This window comes from Carcharodon carcharias, chromosome 6, assembly GCF_017639515.1.
Source record: "Carcharodon carcharias isolate sCarCar2 chromosome 6, sCarCar2.pri, whole genome shotgun sequence".
NCBI lineage: Eukaryota > Metazoa > Chordata > Chondrichthyes > Lamniformes > Lamnidae > Carcharodon > Carcharodon carcharias.
The window spans coordinates 118,953,290-118,975,515 of NC_054472.1; the positions used below are offsets into that span (position 1 = coordinate 118,953,290).

The 22,226-nt window shown below is 39.9% G+C and overlaps 1 protein-coding gene across 2 annotated transcripts in view; it reads right to left on the reverse strand.

The window, feature by feature from the left end:
- The window catches only part of usp14 (ubiquitin specific peptidase 14 (tRNA-guanine transglycosylase)), a 48,431-nt gene that overhangs the window by 3,461 nt on the left and 22,744 nt on the right, over positions 1–22,226 (reverse strand). For both annotated transcript variants that reach the window (XM_041190002.1, XM_041190001.1), the window contains 8 exons: positions 21,839–21,919; positions 19,712–19,791; positions 15,579–15,693; positions 15,239–15,304; positions 14,448–14,540; positions 7,029–7,157; positions 2,704–2,770; positions 681–788 (listed from right to left, as the gene is read on the reverse strand). In XM_041190002.1, the coding sequence (XP_041045936.1) occupies positions 681–788; positions 2,704–2,770; positions 7,029–7,157; positions 14,448–14,540; positions 15,239–15,304; positions 15,579–15,693; positions 19,712–19,791; positions 21,839–21,919 (739 nt within the window). The remainder of the gene's footprint in view (positions 1–680; positions 789–2,703; positions 2,771–7,028; positions 7,158–14,447; positions 14,541–15,238; positions 15,305–15,578; positions 15,694–19,711; positions 19,792–21,838; positions 21,920–22,226) is intronic.

Sequence of the window (22,226 nt, forward strand, 5' to 3'; positions counted from 1 at the left end):
TCCATTCCCCAAAGCCAAAGCTCTTCAAAGTATTGGATCCAGAATTAGAAGCTGAGAGAAAAAAGATGGTAAAGTCAGGGAGAGTGGAGCTGCTAGCACACTATTCACTTGATTGAAGGCTGATGAGATCAGTGTGAGGTGCAGCAGGTTCTATGAAAGAAACAGCTTTTGTGAAATGGAGAGCTCTTTACCCTGCACTCATAGCAAAAGAATAGCATTGTAAAAGAAGCAACTTCTGTCACATGGGGAGTTCAATATCTAGCATTCTTGGTAACAGAAAAACCGAACTAACACTGGGATAAAGTCCTGCAAGCATTCAATTGCAGAGGTAGAATGGTTCCTCTGCTGCTATGAATGCTGGGTAAAGGGCTATCCATTTCACAAAAGCTGTTTCTTTCATAGAACCCGCTGCTCCCTCACACTGACCTGTGTATTGTGTTTTGGCCCTCAGTGGTTTTCTGGAAAGAAAACTGATTAAAAGGTGCTACCAATTCTGTTCACAAGTTCTCCCAAAAGATGCAACTTTAATAAGAAAGTGAAAAGATGGGTGAGTTGCTCCATGGGACAGTTCCAAAGTGCTGCAACTCTACACATTAAAAATAATTCCTGACTGACTTACTGAAGCACCTTTGTTTTATTAGTTGGCCAATGCAAAACATGCATAAAACAAGAAACATTACCTGATTTTCTTCTAACCCAAGCTACATAATGACCAGATGAACTCGACCTTCCTTGATGCGTTAGCACTGCCATTAGGTCATAGTACCCACTGTTATTTGAGCCTAAATCTGTTAAAATAAAACCAGAATTAGTTTCAACATGAAGCATGTTAAACAACATGCAGGGCACAACTTTAATTTGCACACTGTCAAGTTATCGATCTCAGTTTACTCAATGTATGAAGATACCAGCAGAAGCCTAGTTAGCTGTCAACTCAAACCAATATTTTAAGCCTGGGAAAAACTGTCAGCCAGATTGCAGATGGTAGTTTGGGCTTGGAAGTAGAGGGTCCCAGACATAACAACAAAATCACAAAACTGCTTTTTTTAAAAAAAGCCATCCATCCACATATTGTGATCTGACAGCAGCCATTCACTTATAACTTGATTCTTAAGAATTGATGGCATAGAAATTAAGTAAAATATCCAAAAAAAATTCCTCTATCAGCTTTCTGGCTTGTTCAGTATGTCTAGCTTGAGTGTCATTTCAAGCATCTAAGAATGGCTACAGCTTTTACTCTGGAAGTAAGTTTAAAATGGTTCCCTAATCTACTCAGCAGCACATTAAAACTGTTATCACAGTAAACAGTTGTTATATTCCAATATCAAGCCAAAGCTGAGGTATTATAAACAAGTTTCCAAGCCACATACAATCAAAAAATAGTAATAAAATGATAGGAAAAGACCTGTTAAAGTCTAGATTATGCAAATAATATGTATCTTCTACACACCATAGGACCAAAGCCCAACTTACCCTGGTTGGTTCTGGTATGTCGTGCATCCACATAAAAATGCAATCATTAGATTGCAAACAGATGGCACTTCACATGTTCTCAGCGTAGCCTACTTATGAAACCTGTACCATTGCACTACTTCAATCTGACCTGCACGAAATTGAAACTAAACAGTAATCATCTACTCAATGGCATGGCATGGCCCGAGAGGATTGCTGGATGGGGTTGTAGTATGTGAACGACATTAATTGTTTATAAAATGCTGATGATCCTAAAAAGGCAGGTAGCCTACAGTTGTTCATTAACCACTCACATACCATGCAAGTACAGCAAGGTAGTACAATTAGTTGCAGGCCTCCAACAGGGGGCTGCAACATCAGCTGTCAAACTGGATTTGTGTAGAACTCAAATTTAAATGGTAATGTTTAGTAAAGGTAGATTTACAAACAATACGAATTGAAATTTGATTGAGATATGTGGGATGCAGCTGTAACCTCTAAAATGCCCCTCCAAAATAAAAGCGATACAAAATGCACGCAACCATCCACTTGGGCATTACACTGCTTGGTTACTAGTTTGCCAAAGGTCGTTGTACCAAAGGAAACATAACCATTGTAATTTACAAAATTGCTTCGTATGAAACACACAAGTAACTTAGTTTTCTGCAAACACTCCCTTTTTGACTTGTTCAAGTAAGTGAGAGCAACACTTGCTACCAGCTCCAGGTGAATTATATAGAATATCTGATCATGTGCCCTTTCCTTCTCAATCTTTCCACCAGTGGAAACATTTTTGCTCATATTTACTCTGTCCAGACCCCTCATGATTTTGAATACATCTATCAAATCTCCTCTTAGCTTTCTCTTCTCCAAAAAAAAAAATGGTCCCAACTTCTCCAATCTATGTAACTGAAGTTCCTCATCACATTAGGCCGAATGACCTCCTACCATGCTATACAATTTTGAATCTGTAAACCAAATGCTAAAGCTGGAAATTTAGTGCAAGCGATATCCTCTGGCAAGTATTTCTCAACCTGCAACTTAGATTAACATTTAGAATTTGATTTATAAACTGCAAGCTAGTTAAGATATCTAGTTAACAGACACTGCTCATCAGTGGCCCTTTCATGTAGCTTTATTTCTTTAAAAAGTTAAAATAAAAACCTATTCAACTTCAGTAATGAATGATTACTTCATTCTACAGGACACTTTGGACCAATCTCACATTAGAACAAAGTATTATCCACTTACCATCAGGGAAATAAAATGGTGCATACTTGACTTCCTTTGGCTCTCCACTTCCATTCTTAGTGTCAGCCTAATAATAAAACAAATGTGATGGTATACAAAAAAAATCTAGTGATTAAAAGTGGCTAAGATCCAAACTGGGGAAACAGAAGCAACAACTCATTTTAGGTTCTGTTAAATGGTCATCCATCAAAAATGTTGACTTGGTTTCTCACTTCACAGATGCTGCCTGATCTATTCGGAGTAGTAATCAAGAAATAACTGGGAGTAGCAAAAGTAACCCAATAAATTATGGGGGACTTTAATCTTCATATAGATTGCACAAATCAAATTGGCAAACGATGTGCTCATAGAATGCATATGAGACAGTTTCCTAGAATAATACACCAGGGATAAGGCTAATATAAAAAAACCAGAAAATGCTCGAAATACTCAACATGCCTGTCAGACCTGAAACATTGTTTCACCCCGTCGTGAGAAAAGGCTAATTTTGATGTTGTATTGTGAAATGAGATAAGGATAATTAGCAATCTCAAATTAAAGGATCTTATAGAGCAGAGCAGTCATATAATGATAGAATTTCAAATTAAGTTTGAAAGTGACATACTTAAACTCAAAACAAGAGCCTTAAACTTAAATAAAGCTAATTACAAGAGTATGATGGACATACTTATTAAGGTTAATTGGAAAAATAAATTAAGGTAGAACAGCAGTTGCGCAGTGACAAGCATTTAAAGAAATAATCGGATTCCGTGATTAGACAGTACTTGCTTAATCCCGAGTGTGCTAACAATTAAACTAACTATATATATATATAAAAAAATATATATCTAGGCATTGCACCTTTTTAAAATTAAACAGAAGTGTGGGGCACAACAATTCCCTGGTGCATTCAACATGGCAATGTCTTGAACAGAGTCAACTTGCCAACCAATCAGCACCCTTTTCTCATGCAGTAAAATTGTTGCTCCCTTTGAAATTTGGCATTCTTGCATTTGTCCTGAGTGCAAGAAGAAAAGCTTCGACAGCATGTCTCTTTCTTCAGCAATACTAAAGAAATCATTGAAAACTCTTAAAAATACATTTCATTGAAAACAAAAAACTCCATGGCAAAAGTGATCCATCCATCATTGACCAAGGATGTTAAAGATAGTATGAGACTAAAAGAAGAGGCTTATGTTTCAAATAGATTAAGCCTAAGGATTGGGAGAGTTTTAGACATAAGCAAAGGTCAACCAAAAAAGGGAAAAAGTTGAATGACAGTAGGCCAGCAAGAAATATAAAAATGAATTGTTAGAGCTTATACATCTATGTATAAAGGAAGAGAATAGCAAAAATAAACATTGGTCCCTTATAAGCAACGATGGAAGAAATTATAATGGGGAATATGGAAATGGCAGAGATGCAAAACAAATGTTGTTTTGTGTCTGTCTGCATAGAAGACACGAAAATAATACCAAAAGTAGTGTGGAGCCAAGGGGCCAATGGAAGTGAGGAACTTAAAGTAATTAACACCAGCAGGAGAAAAGGAACTAAAAGGCAACAAATCCCCTGGGCTTGATGACCTACATCTAAAAGAAATGGATACAGAGACAAGGGGTGTATTATATCTTCCAAAATTCCCCAGATCATAGAACGGCACCGGGGTGAAAGGTTATCGGGGTAAGCAGGAATGTGGGTTTGAGACTACATTCAGATCAGCCATGATCTTATTGAATGGCAGAGCAGGCTCCAGGGGTCGAGTGGTTTACTCCTAATTTGTAGGTTTGTATGTACCAGTGGATTGGAAGATAGCAAAAGTAACATCACTATTCCAGAAAGGAAGGGGGAGAGAAAACAAGGAACTAAAGGCCAATTAACCTAACAAGAGTCCGCAATTTTCCCAGCGACCGATAAGGGGCATTAACAAGGCATTAAGAAAATCACAGTACGCTTAGGCAGAGCCAACATGCTTTTATGAAGGGAAATCATGTCTGCAAATTTAGAGTTCTCTGAAGTTGTAATTAACAAGGTAGATAAAGGTGAGACTCCTCTCCTATTTTTACTTAGTTCTGTTGAAGGGTCATGAGGACTCGAAATGTCAACTTTGTTCTTCTCTGCTGATGCTGCCAGACCTGAGTTTTTCCAGGTAATTCTGTTTTTGTTTTAGATAAAGATAACCTGTGGACATTGTAGAGTAGTGTCTCAAATCCGGCTATCAAGATCCGGAGTTCTCTGAAAACAGGACATTTTCACGATGTACTAGGCATCAATTTTAATTAAGTTAAAAAAAAACTTACCTGGACAATTTGGCTAGGGGATACATTACCATGCTGTGGTGTCAGGCTAGTTACCCCCTTCTCCGCTTGCACGCTGGTCTATTACCATTCTGAGTGACCCTTGAACCCAACTAAACCAGCTTGATCTGAACCGCCCAGGGCCTGAACTGCCCAATCAGGAATCCAGCAAAATCTGAAATCCGCCACAACCTCAGTCCCGAGGTTTTGAGACACTGTTTCTGCATATATGGATTTTCAAAAGGCACTCAACAAGATGCCACAAAAAAAGGTAATTACATAAAATAAGGATTCATGGGGACAGTAAGCTGAGAGAAGGACACAAAGAGGATGCAAAGGGATATCGACAGATTAGGTGGGCAATAATGGTGCAGATGGAACATAATGGGGGAAAATGAGAGGTTACTTTACTCACTAGTGTGGGAAGAATAAAAAAGCAGAGTTTGATTATTAAAAACCTTTTAAAATGTTGATGTTCAGAAACACAAGGGTGTCCTTATGCAACACAAAGTTAGCAAGCAATTAAGAAAGGCATACGGTCTGGCGGATTTATTGCAAGAGGAAGGAAGTCTTGATGCAATTTTACAGGGCTTTGGGGAGACCATACGTACAGCACTGTGCATAGTTTTGGGCCTCCTTATCCAAGGAAGGATATACTTACCTTGGAGATGCAAGAAAAGTTCACGAGGTTGAATCCTGGGATGAGGGGGTTGCCGTGAGCTGAGTGGTTGATTAGATTGGACCTATATTCTCTAAAGTTTAAAAGTGAGGAAATCTCATCAAACATATAAGGCTCTGAGGGAGCTTGACAGAGTAGATGCTGAAAGGTGGTTTACCCTGGCTGGAGAGTTGAAGGCTAGAATAGTGCATCTCAGGATAAGGGGAGAATCAGTTAAGGAATTTCTTCACTAAGAGTAGTGAAATTTTGGAATTCACTACCCCAATTCCGGAAATTCAGCCTTTGAGTATTTTCAGAGATGAGATATAGATTGTTGGACTTTAGGGAAATCAAGGGATATGAGGATTGGACTGGGGACTGCAGTCAGGCCAAAGATCAGCTACGATCTTTATTGAAAGGTGAAGCAGACTTGAGGATCATGATGGATCTTCCTGCTTCTATTTCTTACATAATGACGTGCTGGTTATAGTATTTCCAGCATTTTCCATTTTTAAATTTATGTCACTGATCAATATAGACACAAAACGCTTTTTGAAATATAATTTTCACTGGATTACTTTCAAAGTTTCCTCACCAGGGCAATATATTTTATTTTAAGTAAGGAAAGGCATTTAAAAAAAATATTCTGCCAACGTTCAGAGCTATTTGCACACAAAATAGGTCACCAATATGCTGTCAGAATTCAAACCCAGTCAATGCAATGGGTATTCTAATTTTGAATTTAAGATTTAAGGTTTTCAGCAGTTAAGGTAATCTAAGTGCACAATTTCTCTTTTGAATAATGTATCTGACTTTTCCTTACAAGAATGGTGCAATAGAATAGATAATGGCCTTTGACCTTTAGATTAAATCTTGCTCAGAGGATGTGTCTCTTCCTTCAATTATTTGTAAAGATGTTACTGCAAAATGAGTTTAGGCAACATCAATCAAGATCCTATTCGACATGATCACAGCACTGAAATTGCATTTACTTCAAGAATACATCTGCAAACTCTCAAGCTGCTACTGGATGGCTGATCTAGGAAATGAGGGGGCGGTTCTGTTCTGAAGTAGGGCTAAGACATGTTATTGCATATAGTAGAAGGTGTTTTGCTGTACACGTAACTATGTTACAGTTGGACCATAAGTGCTTGATGAGTACCACCCCATTCCTCAGCACAGAAATGCTTTACTTTTGGCACAACTGAACATTGTCACTAATTTTGTGCAAAGTATTGTACAGGTTCTCTCATTCTGGTTCATTGTGTAATTAATGCACTATAGAACAGTTTGACAGAGCAACTTTATTTCCGATTCATTAATCAGTTATGTAATCAGCTAAGCTGCACTGAAGGCGGCACTTCGCTAAATGAGAATGGTCCTTCCCAGCTTACCTTCATTGTCTGTATATTGACTTTCTGGTCCTCTTGCTCCTTGAATTTTGACCTGTGTGGAACCATTTTTTCTTGTAGCTCTGGTATGCATAGTTCATATACATCCAGCATTAAAGGAAACTTGACATCCTGTGGACAATAATGAAACAAATTTGTTCTATGACTGCTGCAGAAATTGTACCATGAAGTTGTTTACTTTAATATGCCTTCTGCTACAAAAGCCTTTGATACAATTTGTAACATTGGAAGTTAAAAGGTACTTGGCAGCAAATTACAAAGATGACATTGACTGGTCAATTAAAACTAAACATATGTACAAATATTTTAACCAAAACTATTACTTTTCCAAATCTAAATTTTTAAAACTGCATACTCCAACACTCAACAACTGGTACCCAAATTTATTACATTCTTGAGGGAATTTAAGGAGATATACACTAAATAAAAAGCAACAGGCAGACTGCTGCTCATGGCACACAATAAGCACTTTAAGAGAGAGGAAGATTAGGCAGTCAACAGCTATAGGGCAGGGAAGGCCTCACATTTATAGGGTATTGGAAAGAGCTTGGACAAAGAAATGCTGGTGAGAAGGAGCAGCTTTCAGCTGAATAGGAATGGCATCAACATCCCTAGAAAGCATAAATGAAGCAATGAGAGATTTAAACCGACAGGGGAATGGGAAATATCCAGCACTGGCAGTATAGGGGGAGCAGGATTAATGAAGCTGCTGAAATACAACCAAGTTTAAAATATTATTAAAAAATAAATCAGCTTTGAAGTCATGAGAGATGAAAACATAAGGGTAGAATTAGGGCTAGGATTTTTTTTTCTGGTGAGCCTTTTTGAATTGTTGCATTTATTCTTTGTAGTGGTTTGATACATCTGACTGTCTTAAGCACATTTATATGCAAGTCACAGGCTAGACCAGGTAAGAATAACAGGCTTTCTTTCCTAAGTACATTAGTGAGCCAGTTAGGTTTTTAAACATTTCAACATCATCATGGTGGCTTTTATGTTACCAACTTTTTAATTTCTTTTTTTAAAAAGAAAGAAAACTAAATTTAAATTCCCAAACCACTATGGTGGGGTTTGAATTTACAATCTCTAGATTATTAGTACAGGTCTCTGGACTAGTCCAGTAACAAACATGACAGTGTCGGCATGCACAGATACAAGAAAAGAAACAATGCTGAATTTTATGCTGAACTAACTGTACATTGGAAACAAACTTTATAGATTCACTAAGATGTTACAAGCAATATGGAACTATAGTTATGAGAAGATGCTCAAGTCACTGGGTTTATTTCCACAGGAAGACAAAAGTTTGAGGAGATTGAGGTTGTTAGGAAATAGAGATAGTTTAAGTACGTTGTGTGTTTTCGGGTGTGTTAAGGATAACGTATATCTTTCAGTTTAATTTACATTTTTCCTCTTTGTGAGTTAAAAGGTAAAACCTGGAATCTAGTTTCATTTTTGAGTGGAGGCAGGTCTAAGCTCTGTTTGTATACCTGCATTTCTAATGAGTTTTATGACTCCTGAAGAGAAGTTAAAGCAAACACAAGAGTAGCAACTGGGGTTGAGAGAGGGAGACACACACCCAAAAAAACCCAGCAGTTTGAGTGCAGTTGGAAGGTGGTGCAGGACAGGTGGGACATGAAAAAGGGACAGATAGCAGGTTTCAAACTAAGGAAGAAAATCCCCAAAATCCAAGAGAGTGGAACAGGAGAAAATCCTAAGATAACCTTCTAGTCAAAGGAAGGACAGGAGCCTGGGAAAGGTCCAGTTAAGTGAAGTTGAGTGAGGAACAGAGGCAGGCTCCAAGGAAGAAAAGCTGTTATCCTTACTATACTGTACATATCTGTAAAAGTATAGTTGTGGATGAAGGAGTAATGTGTGACATATTTAAGTCCGAAAGTAGAGTATTAAACATAAAGACAACTTACTTAGATATGAAGGGAGAGTTGGCTCAAGTATATTGGAAGTTAGATTAAAAAGTAGGACTGTAGATAAGTAGTGGAAAACATTGAGAATAATGGATTAAAAAATATATATATATTCCATCGTGATATAAAAACTCGACAGGAAAAGTTCTTTTAAAATTTTTTCACTGGGTGTGGCGGTCACCATCTATGCCAGTATTTATTGCCCATCCCTAATTGCCCTTGGGAAGGTTGTGGTGAGCTGCCTTCTTCAACCATTGCAATCCATGTGGTGTAGGTACAGCCATGGTGCTGTTTGGAAGGGAGCAACAGTGAAGGAATTGTGATATAGATCCAAGTCAGGATGGTGTGGAGTTTGGAGGGGAACTTGCAGGTGGTGATGTTTCCATGCATCTGCTGCCTTCGTCCTTCTTGGTAGAGGTCGCAGGTTGGGAAGGTGCTGTTGAAGGTGCTTTGCTGAGTTGCAGCAGTACATCTTGTAGACTATACACACTGCTGCCACTGTGCCTCGGTGGTGGAAACAATGAATGTTTAAGGTGATGGGTGGGGTGCAAATAAACAGGGCTGCTTTGTCCTGGATGGTGTCAAGCTTCTTGAAAGTTGTTGGAGCTGCCCTCATCCAGGCAAGTGGAGAGTTTTTTTTTAATCATTCATGGGATATGGGCATCCCCAGCTGGGCCAGCATTTATTGCTCATCCCTAATTGCCCTTAAGAAGGTGGTGATTAGCTGCCTTCTTGAACAACTACAGTCCATGTGGTGTAGGTACACCCACAGTGCTGTTAGGGAGGGAGTTCCAGGATTTTGACCCAGCGACAGTGAAATAATGGTGACATATTTCCAAATCAGGATAGTGAATGGCTTGGAGGGGAACTTCCAGGTGATGCTCCCATATGTCTGCTACCCTTGTCCTTCTAGATGGTAGTAGTCATGGGTTTGGAAGGTGCTATCTAGGGAGCCTTGGTGAGTTCCTGGGCTGCATCTGCTGCCAATGTGCAACGGTGGTGAAGGGAGTGAATGTTTGTTCATGGAGTGCCAATCAAGTAGGCAGCTTTGTCCTGGATGGTGCCAAGCTTCTCAAGTGTTGTTGGAGCTGCACTCATCCAGGAAAGTGGGGAGTATTCCATCACTCTCCTGACCTGTGCCTTGTAGATGGTGGACAGGCTTTGGGGAAATCAGGTGGTGAGTTACTTGCCACAGAATTCCTAGCCTCTGGCCTGCTCTTGTAGCCACAGTATTTATATGGCCAGTCCAGTTCAAATTCTGGCCACTTGTCAGCCCAAGCCTGGATATTGTCCAGGTCTTGCTGCATTTGGACATGGACTGCTTCAGTATCTGAGAAGTCACGAATGGTGCTGAACATTGTGCGATCATCAGCAAACATCCCCACTTCTGGCCTTATGATGGAAGGAAGGTCATTGATGAAGCAGCTTAAGACGGTTGGGTCTGGGACATCATTCCATCACACTCCTGACTTGTGTTTTGTAGATGGGAATGGCTTTGGAAAGTCAGGAAGTGAGTTACTTGCTGCAAAATTCCAAGCCTCTGACCTGCTCTTGCAGTCACCGTATTTATATGGCTATCCAGTTTAGTTTCTGGTCAATGGTAACGCCCCCCAACAGGACATTGATAGTGGGGGATCCAGTGTTGGGGGTAACTAAATATCATGAGGAGTTGGTTTAATTCTCTCTTGTTGGAGAGCACCATTGTCTGGCACTTGTATGCTACGAATGTAACTTAACAACCCAAGCTTGCATCTTGTCAAGGTATTGCTGCTTTTGGACATGGACTGCTTCAGTATGTGAGGAGTCGCGAATGGTGCTAAACGTTGTGCAATCATCAGTGAACACCTCCACCTCTGATCTTATGGTGGAGGGAAGTTCATTGATGAACAGCTGGAGATGGTTGGGCCTAGGACACTACCTTGAGGAAGTCCTGCAGTCATGTCCTAGGACTGAGATGATTGGCCTCCAACAACCTTCCTTTGTGCTAGGTATGACTCCAACCAGTGCAGAGTTTTCCCCTGGCTCCAGTTTTGCGAAGGCTCCTTGATAACAAAATCAGTCAAATGCTGTCTTTATGTCAAAGGGTTCGGCCTCGTCTTTTGCACTGATGGTGCTGGGCTCCCCCATCATTGAGGATGGGGATATTTGTGGAACCTCCTCCTCCAGTTAGTTGCTTAATTGTCCACCACCATTTACAACTGGATGTGGCAGGAATGCAGAGCTTAGATCAGATCCACTGGTTGTGGGATGCTTAGCTGTCTATTGCATGCTGCTTACACTGTTTGGCATCCAAGTAGTCCTGTGTTGTAGCTTCCCAGGTAGACACCTCATTTTCAGGTATGCCTGGTGCTGCTCCTGGTATGCCCTCCTACACTCTTCATTGAACCAAGGTTGATCCCCAGGCTTGATGGTAAATGGTAGAGTGAGGGCTATGCCAGGCCATGAGGTTACAGATTGTGGTTGTATACAAATCTGCTGCTACTGATGGCCCACAGTGCCATAAGGATACCCAGTTTTGATTTGCTATATGTATTATGATCATTTAGCATGGTTGTAGTGCTACACAACACAATGGAGTGTATCCTCAATGTGAAGTTGGGACTTTATCTCCACAAGATCATGTGCGGTGGTCACTCCTACCAATACTGTCATGGACGGATGCATCTGTGACAGGGAGATTAGCGAGGGTGAGGTCAAGGAAGTTTTTCCCTCTTGTTGGCTCTCTCACCATCTGCTGCAGACCCAGTCTAGCAACCATGTTGTTTGGGGCCTGGCATTCTCAGTCAGTGGTGCTACCAAGCCACTTATGATGATGGTCATTGAAGTCCCCCATGCAGAGTACATTCAGTGCCCATGCCACTTTGTGCTTCTTCCAATTGGTATTCAGGAGGTGTACTGATATATTGGTGGTGGTGGTGGTGGTAAGGGCAGTCAGTGGTAACCAGCAGAAGGTTCCCTTGCCCATGTTTGACCTGATGCCATGAGACTTCATAGGGCTGGAGTCAAATTGCTACTCCCCTCCGACTGAATACCACAGTGGGGCAGGACATACCCAGGGATGGTGGTGGTGGTGTATGGGATATTGTCTATAAAGTATGATTCCATTAGTATGACTATGTTAGGTTGTTGCTTGACTAGTCTACAGGACAGCTCTCCCAATTTTGGCAGAAGCCCCCAGATAGTCCTAAGGAGGATTTTGCAGAGTTCACAGGGTGCGGGTTTGCTGTTGTTGTTTCCGGTGCCTAGGTCGTTTTGTTCCTTTTTAAAGATTTAATTGTGGCTTGATACAACTGATTGGCTTGTTAGGCCATTTCAGAGGGCACTTAAGAGTCAACCATATTGCTGTGGGTTTCGAGATTTCCTTCCCTAAAGTACATTAGCGAACGAGGTTTTTACAGCAATCAACAATGGTTTCACTAAAGCCGAGGCTAGCTTTTTGATTGCAGATTTATTAATTGAATTTAAATTCCACCAACTGTCATGGTCAGATCTGCACCCATGTCCCCAGGGCATTACTGCTTTACAAGTCCAGTGACATTATCACCACTGCCAGATTTTCACCCACTCACTCAACCTATCTATATCAGTCTGCAACCTCATGTCCTCTTCACAACATACTCTCCTACCTATCTTTGCTTCGTCTCCAAATTTAAATACAATGCCTTCACTTCCCTCATCTAAGTCACTGATGTAAACCATAAGTTGAGGCTCCAGCAGAGACCCCTGCAAGACTCCACTTGTCACATCCTGCCAATCAGGAAAAGACCCATTTATGCTTACTCTGTTTTCTGCCTGCCAGCCAATCTTCTATCCATGATAACATCCCCTATGCCATGGACTTTTATTTTCCCTAATAACCTTTGCTGTGGCACCTTATCAAATACCTTCTGGAAATCCAAATACAGCAGGTCTACAGGGTCCTCTTTAGCCATGGTGCATGTTACTCCTTCAAAGAACTCCAATAAATTGGTTAAATATGATTTCCCTTTCACAAAACCATGCTGACTCTTCCCAATTACCTGGAGTTTCTCTAAATGATCAGCTATAACCTCCTTAATGATCAATTCTAATATCTTCCCCATGACAGACGTCAAGCTAACTGGCTGTAGTTTCCTGTTTTCTGCCTCCCCCTCTTCTTGAATAGAGAGGTTATATTTGCTACTTTCCAGTCTGATGGAAAATTAACACCAATGCATCTACTACCTCAGTAATCACCTCTTTTAAGACTCTAGGATGAATTTGATCAGGACCCAGAGATTTGTCAGCCCACAGGTCCATCATTTGCTCAGTACCATTCCCCTACTGACTGTAATTTCACTAAGTTCCCCTCTCCCTTCCACCTCCTGATTTACAGCTATTACTGGAATGTTTATTATATCCTCCAAAGTGAAGACAGAAGCAAAATATTCGTAAATTTCAAATGCCCACATCGCCTGAATGAAGAAAAACAACTAGCTTGAGGGGCGTTATGCCCTACTCCCATCCATATTTCTTTCTGTACATACATTTCAAAGCCTGGAAAAATTAAAGATAGTTTATACCAACCTGGCATAACACTCCCAGTTCTCCCTTCTATTATTCCAGTATATTTCTAAACCAGATCAATTTCATTTTTGAAGGACCATGAAAGAGCAGTACCAGTAGTTGACTATGACCTGTTAACTATGTTAACTGCACATAGTACATAGGTCGTATTTTCTTTATAAAACATAGCTGTATGAATATTGCTGAAGACAGACATGATGCTGAAGCTTTTCGTCTAGTGTTTAAGACAAAGGCAAGAATGCCAAATTTCAAATAATCATGACAATTTATAGTACAGGAGAAAGGACGCTGATTGGTTGGCAAGTCGACTCTGATTGACCGAGGCATTGCCATGGAGAAAGCAACAGGGAACTGTAAGCTCTCCAAGCTCCCAAGTGACTCAAAAAAAAGACACGAAGCTTGAACACATTCCTTTTGTTTGCAGAGAATGGGTTCACGTGTATGAATGTATGTTGCTTCTAGCAAATGTAAATGAGCCACATTACAAGCTTGACCGATTATCTTAAATTATTTGTTAATGTAGATATTAGCACACTAGGATTGTTCAGCAAGTGCTACCCAATTCTGGAATCACAGAATAAAATTGTTGATTGTTTGAAATTTGGCACTGTTTGTCCTGATGAGTGCAAGGCGAAAAGCTTTGGCAACATGTCGCTTTTCAGCAATATTCAAGTTTTGTACTACCAAGACAGGGGTATATGAATAATTTTCATGAGCTTTTTACATAATATTAGATTTATTTCAAGAAAAGTCCCTTTTGAACTTAATTAAATCTCCCAAGCCTTGCCGTCTGCTTTGCAACCAAAACAAATGAACAATTTAACAAGCAAAATTAAAGTCACTTAATCTAAATGGCATCTAAAAAATCAAATGCACATATTTTTCAAACAAATCGTGTTGATCTGCAATACTGTAGAGCACAATTTCAAACCTTGAGAACTTTGGCATTCACAGACTCTTTCTCCTTGTAGAAAAACCTCACCATCTGAACCGTAAGGTATGCAGGCAAACGCCGAATTTTAGACTAAATGAAATGAAAATTCAATTCAAACTGAGCACATATAGGGTTGCACAATATTACAATTCATCCCAGGACTGCTTTACCCATTGAAGCTACATAACAATTTGTATTAGTGTGTATAATTTCCATACATTTCCACAAACATCTACCATTTAAAAAATATTGTACATCAAAGAGCACTTCTGCAGAAATCAAAGAAATTTGGCATTCTTGCATTTGTCTTCGGCTATACAATTCTAAAAACCAAGCTTGAGACACATCAACAACCTTAAGGTTGGACAGGCAGCTATGTTAGGTGCTTTAATTGATACTTAAATGGTCTTAATAGGCTTTTGACAGTTCGGCGGACATGCAGCTGACTCTGGTGTGCTCCCGCCGAACTGAAAATTGGAATGACACGTGGTGAAGTGGGATGCATGACCAACGTCACCGCACGTCATTTTACACATTGGCGAGCAGGACCCACCCCTGCATGCCGACCCGAAGGTTTTGGCCCTACATCTTTCCCAATCATTTGGTACAGCAGTGATACCATTTAACTATATCGGCCCAACTAAAAGTACACTACTTTTTTTCACAAATTGAGGTTACACAATATTCCATCTTTTTTCTTGAAGCTCGTATTTAATCTACTAGCAATTTACAAATGCTCTTTAACCATGCCTCCTAAATGTAGCCAATAATGTTAAAATGACACTTACAGATTTTATGTACAAAGCATTTCTTTGCAAGGTAGGTGAATGTTTGGTGATCTCTTCATGAAGACGCTGAGGAATTAAAAATTGAAGTTACTTGCTGACCTCGTACAGGTGGTGCAGCTTAGGCAATTCTTGAGCAAATGTTAAGCCCTCAAATGGTCTCTACCGTTGACAATTCTAGACATAATATAATGAAGTACACCTCTGATTACAAGAGAACAATAAATTCCATTTGTAAGGACTAAGGTGATTTTCAATCTAAATAAATTGTCAGAATTTCATGTGTCCCAACCTTCTTTAAAAGCCTTTAACATTAATTCATTTGACAAGTTTTGGTACTCACCAACTTCAGCCCTGTAAAAAGATACTTGACTTCTTGATTAATGAAACAACTAAGTTGAAGTTGCGTTTCCTTGCCCTTTGTTACTTCCTCATCATCTGTTTCAGTGCACTTCATGCTTTAAGAAAATTAAGGATGAACCAATATAAAGCCAGTACTGATAAAGCAATATACGGATTACTCCAAGCATCGGAACTATAAAAAATATTTAAAATGTGTATCAAAATGCTGGAAATACTTAGGTCACGCAGCATTCGTGGAGAGGCAAACAGAGTTAACAGTTCAGTTTGATAACTTTTCCCAGTTCTGATGGAGAGTCAAGAGATGTAATAGGTTTTAAGCAGCTGAAAAGAGGGGTTGGAGAGGTAGCAGGAAGAAAGTGAGAAAAGGAACAAAGGAAAAAAGGCAGGAGAGATTAAATGACAAAAGGGTTGGTGGTTTCAGGCTAAAGGGAATGATAGTGGATCAAGAAATAAAAAAATATTTACAATCAATGTGAATGGCAGAATGATGATCAGCTGCCATCCAAAAGGAAAAAATCAGAACAAAAGTGTAAAACCAAAACTAGCAAAGAAAAAAGAAACAAAATAGGGGCAGAGGTTATGGTTTGAAATCAATGAACTCAAAGGTTGAGTCTGGAAGGCTGCAAATTGTCTAATCGAAAGGTGAGGCACTGTTGCATTGAACTTTGTTGGAACTGTTAGGAAATAGAGATAGTTTAAGTAAGTTATATTGGTATTTGTGGGTGTTATGAATGAGTTTTAGCTTTAATGTTTAAGTTTGATTTATATTTCTGTATTTGTGTGTTACGGTCAACTTGAGTTTTAGTTTTACTTTAAAAGGTGCTTGCATTTCTAATGGGTGTTTTACGGCTGTAAGCTAAGTTAAGCAAATAAGAGTAGAAAACAAAGTGCTATTGCATTGCAGGAGTCCAGAGAGGCAAGTCCCACATACAAAGAATTGAAACAGCAGTTTGCTTTTGGAAGCTGTTTGAGTTCAGTTGGTTTTGAAAGCAGCTGCCAGGAGAGACTGGAAAAGGGACAAATAGTCAGTCCTAAACTAAAGAAAAAAAAACAAAATCCAGGGGAAAGTCACAAGCAGACCTTCTAGTCAAAAGGAAGGGCAGGAACCTGGAAAGGAACCTGTTAGGTGAAGATCAGAGTGAGGGGCAGAAAGGCTCCAAGCTTCAGATTTAAAAAGACAAAAGCTGCAAAAAGCAGATTTAAAGCAAAAACAGCTTGCAAGAGACAAGATCATCCAAAGAGGCAGCTAAAGGTCTGTAATTTTTTGTTATGGGCATGTGATGCAGTGGTGTACTGTTAACACTGAGTCGGCAAGAGTGTGTGCATGGAAGACAACTTGAATGCATGTGGTGACCCAGGGAGAGGAACATCAGAAGAAGAGTTCAAAACCCTGAAGCTGAACCCTTGCGGAAGGCACCTGAGAGAAAGCAACGGTTTAGGAGGAGATTCCAAAGCAAGTTCTTGGAGAGTGGAAATCCTCAAGTGAAGGACGGAGTTCAGTGAGACTGGTTGGCTCACAGTGTGACAAGCGTCTGGGGAAGTTGAGGAGAAGTTCTGGTTGAGGTGGCATCTGTCACTTGGTTTCAGTGTGGTGCATCTGACCACAGGTCACAATTGGCTTACAGTGACTGTGTATTTACTGTGGACAATAGAGTATAAGATAGCTTTTATACCTTGTGTTATCCTTGCAAATCTATACATATCTGTAAAGGTATCTTTGTGGGTGAAGGAGTGTTGTAATATAGTTCATCTCTACTTGTTTAATAAGAGTTCATTAGCTGACTCCGGTGACTCTGTTCAGTAGCCCCTCTCCACATATCTAAACAAACAAATTACAAGTTAGGATCCACCAAACTGGGTTCCACTCTGGGATCAGGCTTGTCCATGGGTAACCTCAGCTGGGATTGCAACAGAACATTGCAGGAGGTTGAGAGCAGAAAGGACGGAGTTGAAGTTGGAGGCAAAGGAGAACAGAAACAATATAGGTCAACATGGACAAGGATGATGAGTGAGTGGGATGGGATGCCAACAGAAGAATTTTGGTTGAGATAAAGTTAGAAGGTGAAGGACAGGTAGCCAGCCAGGAGGGCATTGGAATAATTGGGTCTGAAGGGGGACAAAGGATTTCAGTGGTAAACAAGTTGGGAGGGGACACGGGCAGGCAATGTTATGGAGGTGGGGCTAGATGATCTTCATGAGAAAGGACATGGAATCAGATGCTCAGCCTTGTTTAATCTGAAATGACAGTCAGAAGAGCTACGAAATCAATAGAAAAGGTTTAGAGCTTGCAGCATGGGCCAGAGATGGTGTTTTTGGTCTCCCCAACGTTTACCCAGAGGAAATTGCAGCTCATCTCATGGCGATATATATGACAACAGAGGCATTGGAGGAGCCAAGGCAGGTGGTGTACGGATCATGCATATACAATCTGATGATATATCTGTGGATGATGTTGCCAAAGGTTATGGGGAAGCCATGCAAGAAGACAATGGGCTGAATGAGAGGAGGGCATCATTGACAGATGTATCAAAAATTCTGGAGAAAACATGACAGGGTAAGTGGAAAAACCATTGCTGGTGTTATACAGACCATGATCAGTTAGATAGGAGTAGAACCAAATGAGGACAATCCAATGAGCTGGATAACGGACATAAAGGACTGGAGCAGGACAGTGTTGCCAACTATGTCAAATACTGCAGAAGTTGAGCGGGAATAAAGTACAAATGATCATGTTGTTATAATTTGTGACTTTGGTTTGGACCACTTCAATGCTCATGCCAGGGTTGTAAACCTGATTGGAAAATCCAAACATGGAGTTAGTAGAAAGATGGAACTGGATTTAAGGTGACATGTTCAGGAATTTGAAAAAGAAATGGAGGTTTGAGATGGGGCAGTAGTTTCCAAGGAGAAAGAGGCTAAGGATGTGTTTGGGAATTTTTTTGAGGACAGCGGGTTTTGGAAAATGACGGGGGCAATACTGGTGGTGAGGAATCGTTTACGATGGTAATAATAAAACAGAAAATGCTGGAAATACTTAGCAGGTCAGGTCGAGAGAGAAAGAGTTAAAGTTCAGGTCGATGACCTCTCAATATTTCAGGTTTCCAGTATCTGCAGGATCTTGATCTTAAATCATATACAATATCTGCTTTCATGGGCCCCAAGAAGGGTAATTAGTTGATCAGCGATTTAATGGGAATGGGATATAAGGGACAGGAGATGGACATCTTGGACAAAATGAACTCAGAGTGTATGAAGGAAGAGAAAATCCAAGAGGGAACTCTAGGGGAGGTTTGGCTGATGGGCACGTGAAGGTGGGGACAGGGAAGGAGCTGGGGCAGCTGAATGGATTGTCTCAACCTTATTGATTTTTAAGAAGACTATTAACTAAATGCACTGGTTGCTGGAGGTGAGGGTGGAAATGGATTAAGATGATGGTCAATAGTGGAGAATAGCAGTCAAGAGTTATCTTTGTTCTCTGGGATGATCCTGGAGTAGTGTGCGGTTTTCAGAGGGGAACAAGGTACCAATAGCACTTAATGTTATCTAACTGGATTTGGAGGTGAAAGCAAAATACCGCGGATGCTGGAAAAGAGTCATACGGACTCGAAACGTTAACTCTGTCTTTCTCTCCACAAATGCTGTCAGACCTGCCGAGTTTTTCCAGCATTTTTTGGATTTGGAGGTGGATGACTACATGAGTTTCGATGAGCTAAAGTTTGTGATCCCTGGATTCAATGGAGCAAAAATGGTGTCTATAATAATCAACTGGAATGGGAAAAAGTAAAAGTTTTGCTGGGTACTTCTTTAAAGGGATTAGGCACTTCACAAATTGGGAGGGAAGCAAGATGGGGGAAACCACATACTGACAGCTTTTCATACATAGCTTCTTACAATTAATTAAAAAGGTAGCATTGGTAAAGCCTGAGGAACACGTTATGCTCATTTGAAAGGCAAAGCAAGGGGGTAGGGATGTTGGAAATTAGAAGAGATAAAATTAACTACAGTTTATTTTTAAGCATCACAACACAATATAACTGCTTGCTTCCTCCAATTTTTCCAAATAAAAGAGGCTTTCTACCCGCTTTGCTCTGTATTTTAAAAAGAAAAGGATACGAGGTTTCATATTCTATGCCAAAGAACTGATCAATGAAATTTTTCTTGGTTGTTGAAGCTGCTGCTCCCTCTGAATTAGTCTAGAGAGAAAAGTAAAACATAGGAAATAGGTGTATCCTTCAGATTAATTAACTACAAATGCAGTGAAACTGTTTGAAAGGTTCTACATTTTGCTGACAGGAAATGATATTACCAGTTCGTTAATTGCATGCATACTAAATTAAATATCCACTACAGCATTTGGAAATTATTATATTCATAGCATTACACTGAACATACCGTACTTTATCCTTTTTTAATATAGGAGCAGAACTCTACCCCATTTAGATTCTTATTTTCCAAGCAGTATGTTGCCTCTTTACTCTTTTTATTTTATGCATAAGGTTGAATTCCATGAATAGTACCAAATCAGGTACCACAAAATTCAAACCCTAATTAAGTCATACAATCAAGAATATTACAGACAGGAGGGGGTTTAATTTAAACAGCCATGATTTCCCCTACCACCTGCCTGTAAACAAAGCTGTTTTGATTTTCACCTTTTATTAGCGGTGGCATCTTTCCCAACCCCTCAGTTTCAGTGAGATCCAATTTCTATTAATAACTCCAGCAAACTTGTGATAGGATGAACTCAAATGGTTAGTTTATTTACACACTCAAAATGCAGGAAAGATAGTAAACCTCCTTTTCACTCATACAATAAGAGTGGGATAGAGAAAGAAAGATTTACAGGACAAAGACCACTAAGAAAAGAATTGTTTCATGTGTGTCCAGAGTCCAGAATCAAAAAAACAATGGTAATTCTTTCACAGAGGTCAGCAGGCTAAACTGACACTGGATAATTCACTTTTCCAGTAGAACTGACTTCCACGATGAAATAGGCATGTAAAGATGAATCAGTCTTATAGGTGATGGCACAGAAGTTTAGAAGTTCCAGCAGAAACAGTGTAGATGGGGCCAGGCATTCAAACTTGGACACAGCCCCTTTTCTTATGTGGCTGCTAGGTAGATGGAAAGACAGCAGACTGAGCTTTGCAGCACCACAAGGTAATATTACAGGTTCCACCAGCTGGAGGTGGGAAGTTTGGTGGTGGTGGTTGGGGGGTGGGGGGGGGAGAAAGAGAGAGAGAGAGAGAGATGGGGGGGGTCATGTCACATGACTCCCAACTGTCCACTTTGGCTTTGACAAAGTGTGTATATCCCTTTGTCTGGGTTCCTGAGATTGTTGACGTTCCAACAATTAAGTCTTGACAGAAGGCTGCAGAGTCCTTTGTCCTAGCAGACAAATTGACTCCCGTTGGCAGACCTGGCTTATGAAAATGTAGATGGCCTTTGTGTAATTCCCTTTGAATTTGATCTCTGCAGCCCACAGGGGCTGTTAGTGTCTCTTCAGAGATAACGAAGCACAAATTTCTATGATACTGCCTAATAGCCCCTTTTGTTCAGGGTCCCAGACAGGTGTAGTTTCAACCATTTTAAAAAGGTCATTGTCCAATTTTAATTTTTTAAGGAATTAACCACAAGCATTTCCATATATATATTTTAAAAATATAAAGTGAGAGATCTTAGCCCCGTTACAATTACTAACGTAGACTCTCAATGGCACAATGTGTTTAAGTAAGTAGCTGAAGCACATTAACCATGAAAGTTGCCGGTGTAATCCCATTTGTGCCAGTAAACTGATCAGTTGATAGTACTCTGGTCCTCACTACAGCTATATTAAGGCAGAGGGTGTGGGGGTAGGCCAAACTTCCTACTTCTTATCACTATCCATTATAGAAAATGCATTTGTTGACATTGGCTAAAAATTGGATTCACTGTGATGTTCCCCGTTATCAAATAAATCACCACCATTCACAAAGTTCACACACTATGTATGGTCACGAGGGTAAAGATTTGTAATGCACCTAAAGAAACAATCCCTAGGGAGGAGTCCGGAAAGACAGGGCTAGAAAATAAAAGTGCACCAATGGGAGTAAGGTGCAAGGATCCTCCGTGAAAATAACCAAGGTAGTAACTTTTTAGGAACTAGCCATGAGAACAAGTTAAGACAGTTAACATTGTGCACAGATGGGAAAAAATAATGTATAAATAGAATAGAAATATCTTTGTTAGCTGCAACTTTACCTCCATAGGTGCCTCTGACTCTAGAGGGTCAAGTTTCTGTTGCAGCACTCTCATGATCTGTATCCAGCACTCATTAGCATCCTAAAAGGGGAAACATACAGACTACGAGAAATCTCCCAGAAGTCACGAACTTCAGAGATATCAACTTTTACTTTTTACTTTATACTTCTATAAATGTAATAATTTATTTTGGCCCTTAATTTATTGTGGATAGCAATCCGCTGACAGCAACCCATAAATCAGGCTCATGCTATTGCATTAAAAAAACATTTAATTTCTTTAAAAAAAAAAATTGAAGGAACTTTAAATACTATATTGGATATAAAAACTAAGGTTTCAAACTCAAGTAACATTACTGCTCTTTAATGATTGCAGTTGGGTGTTGTTA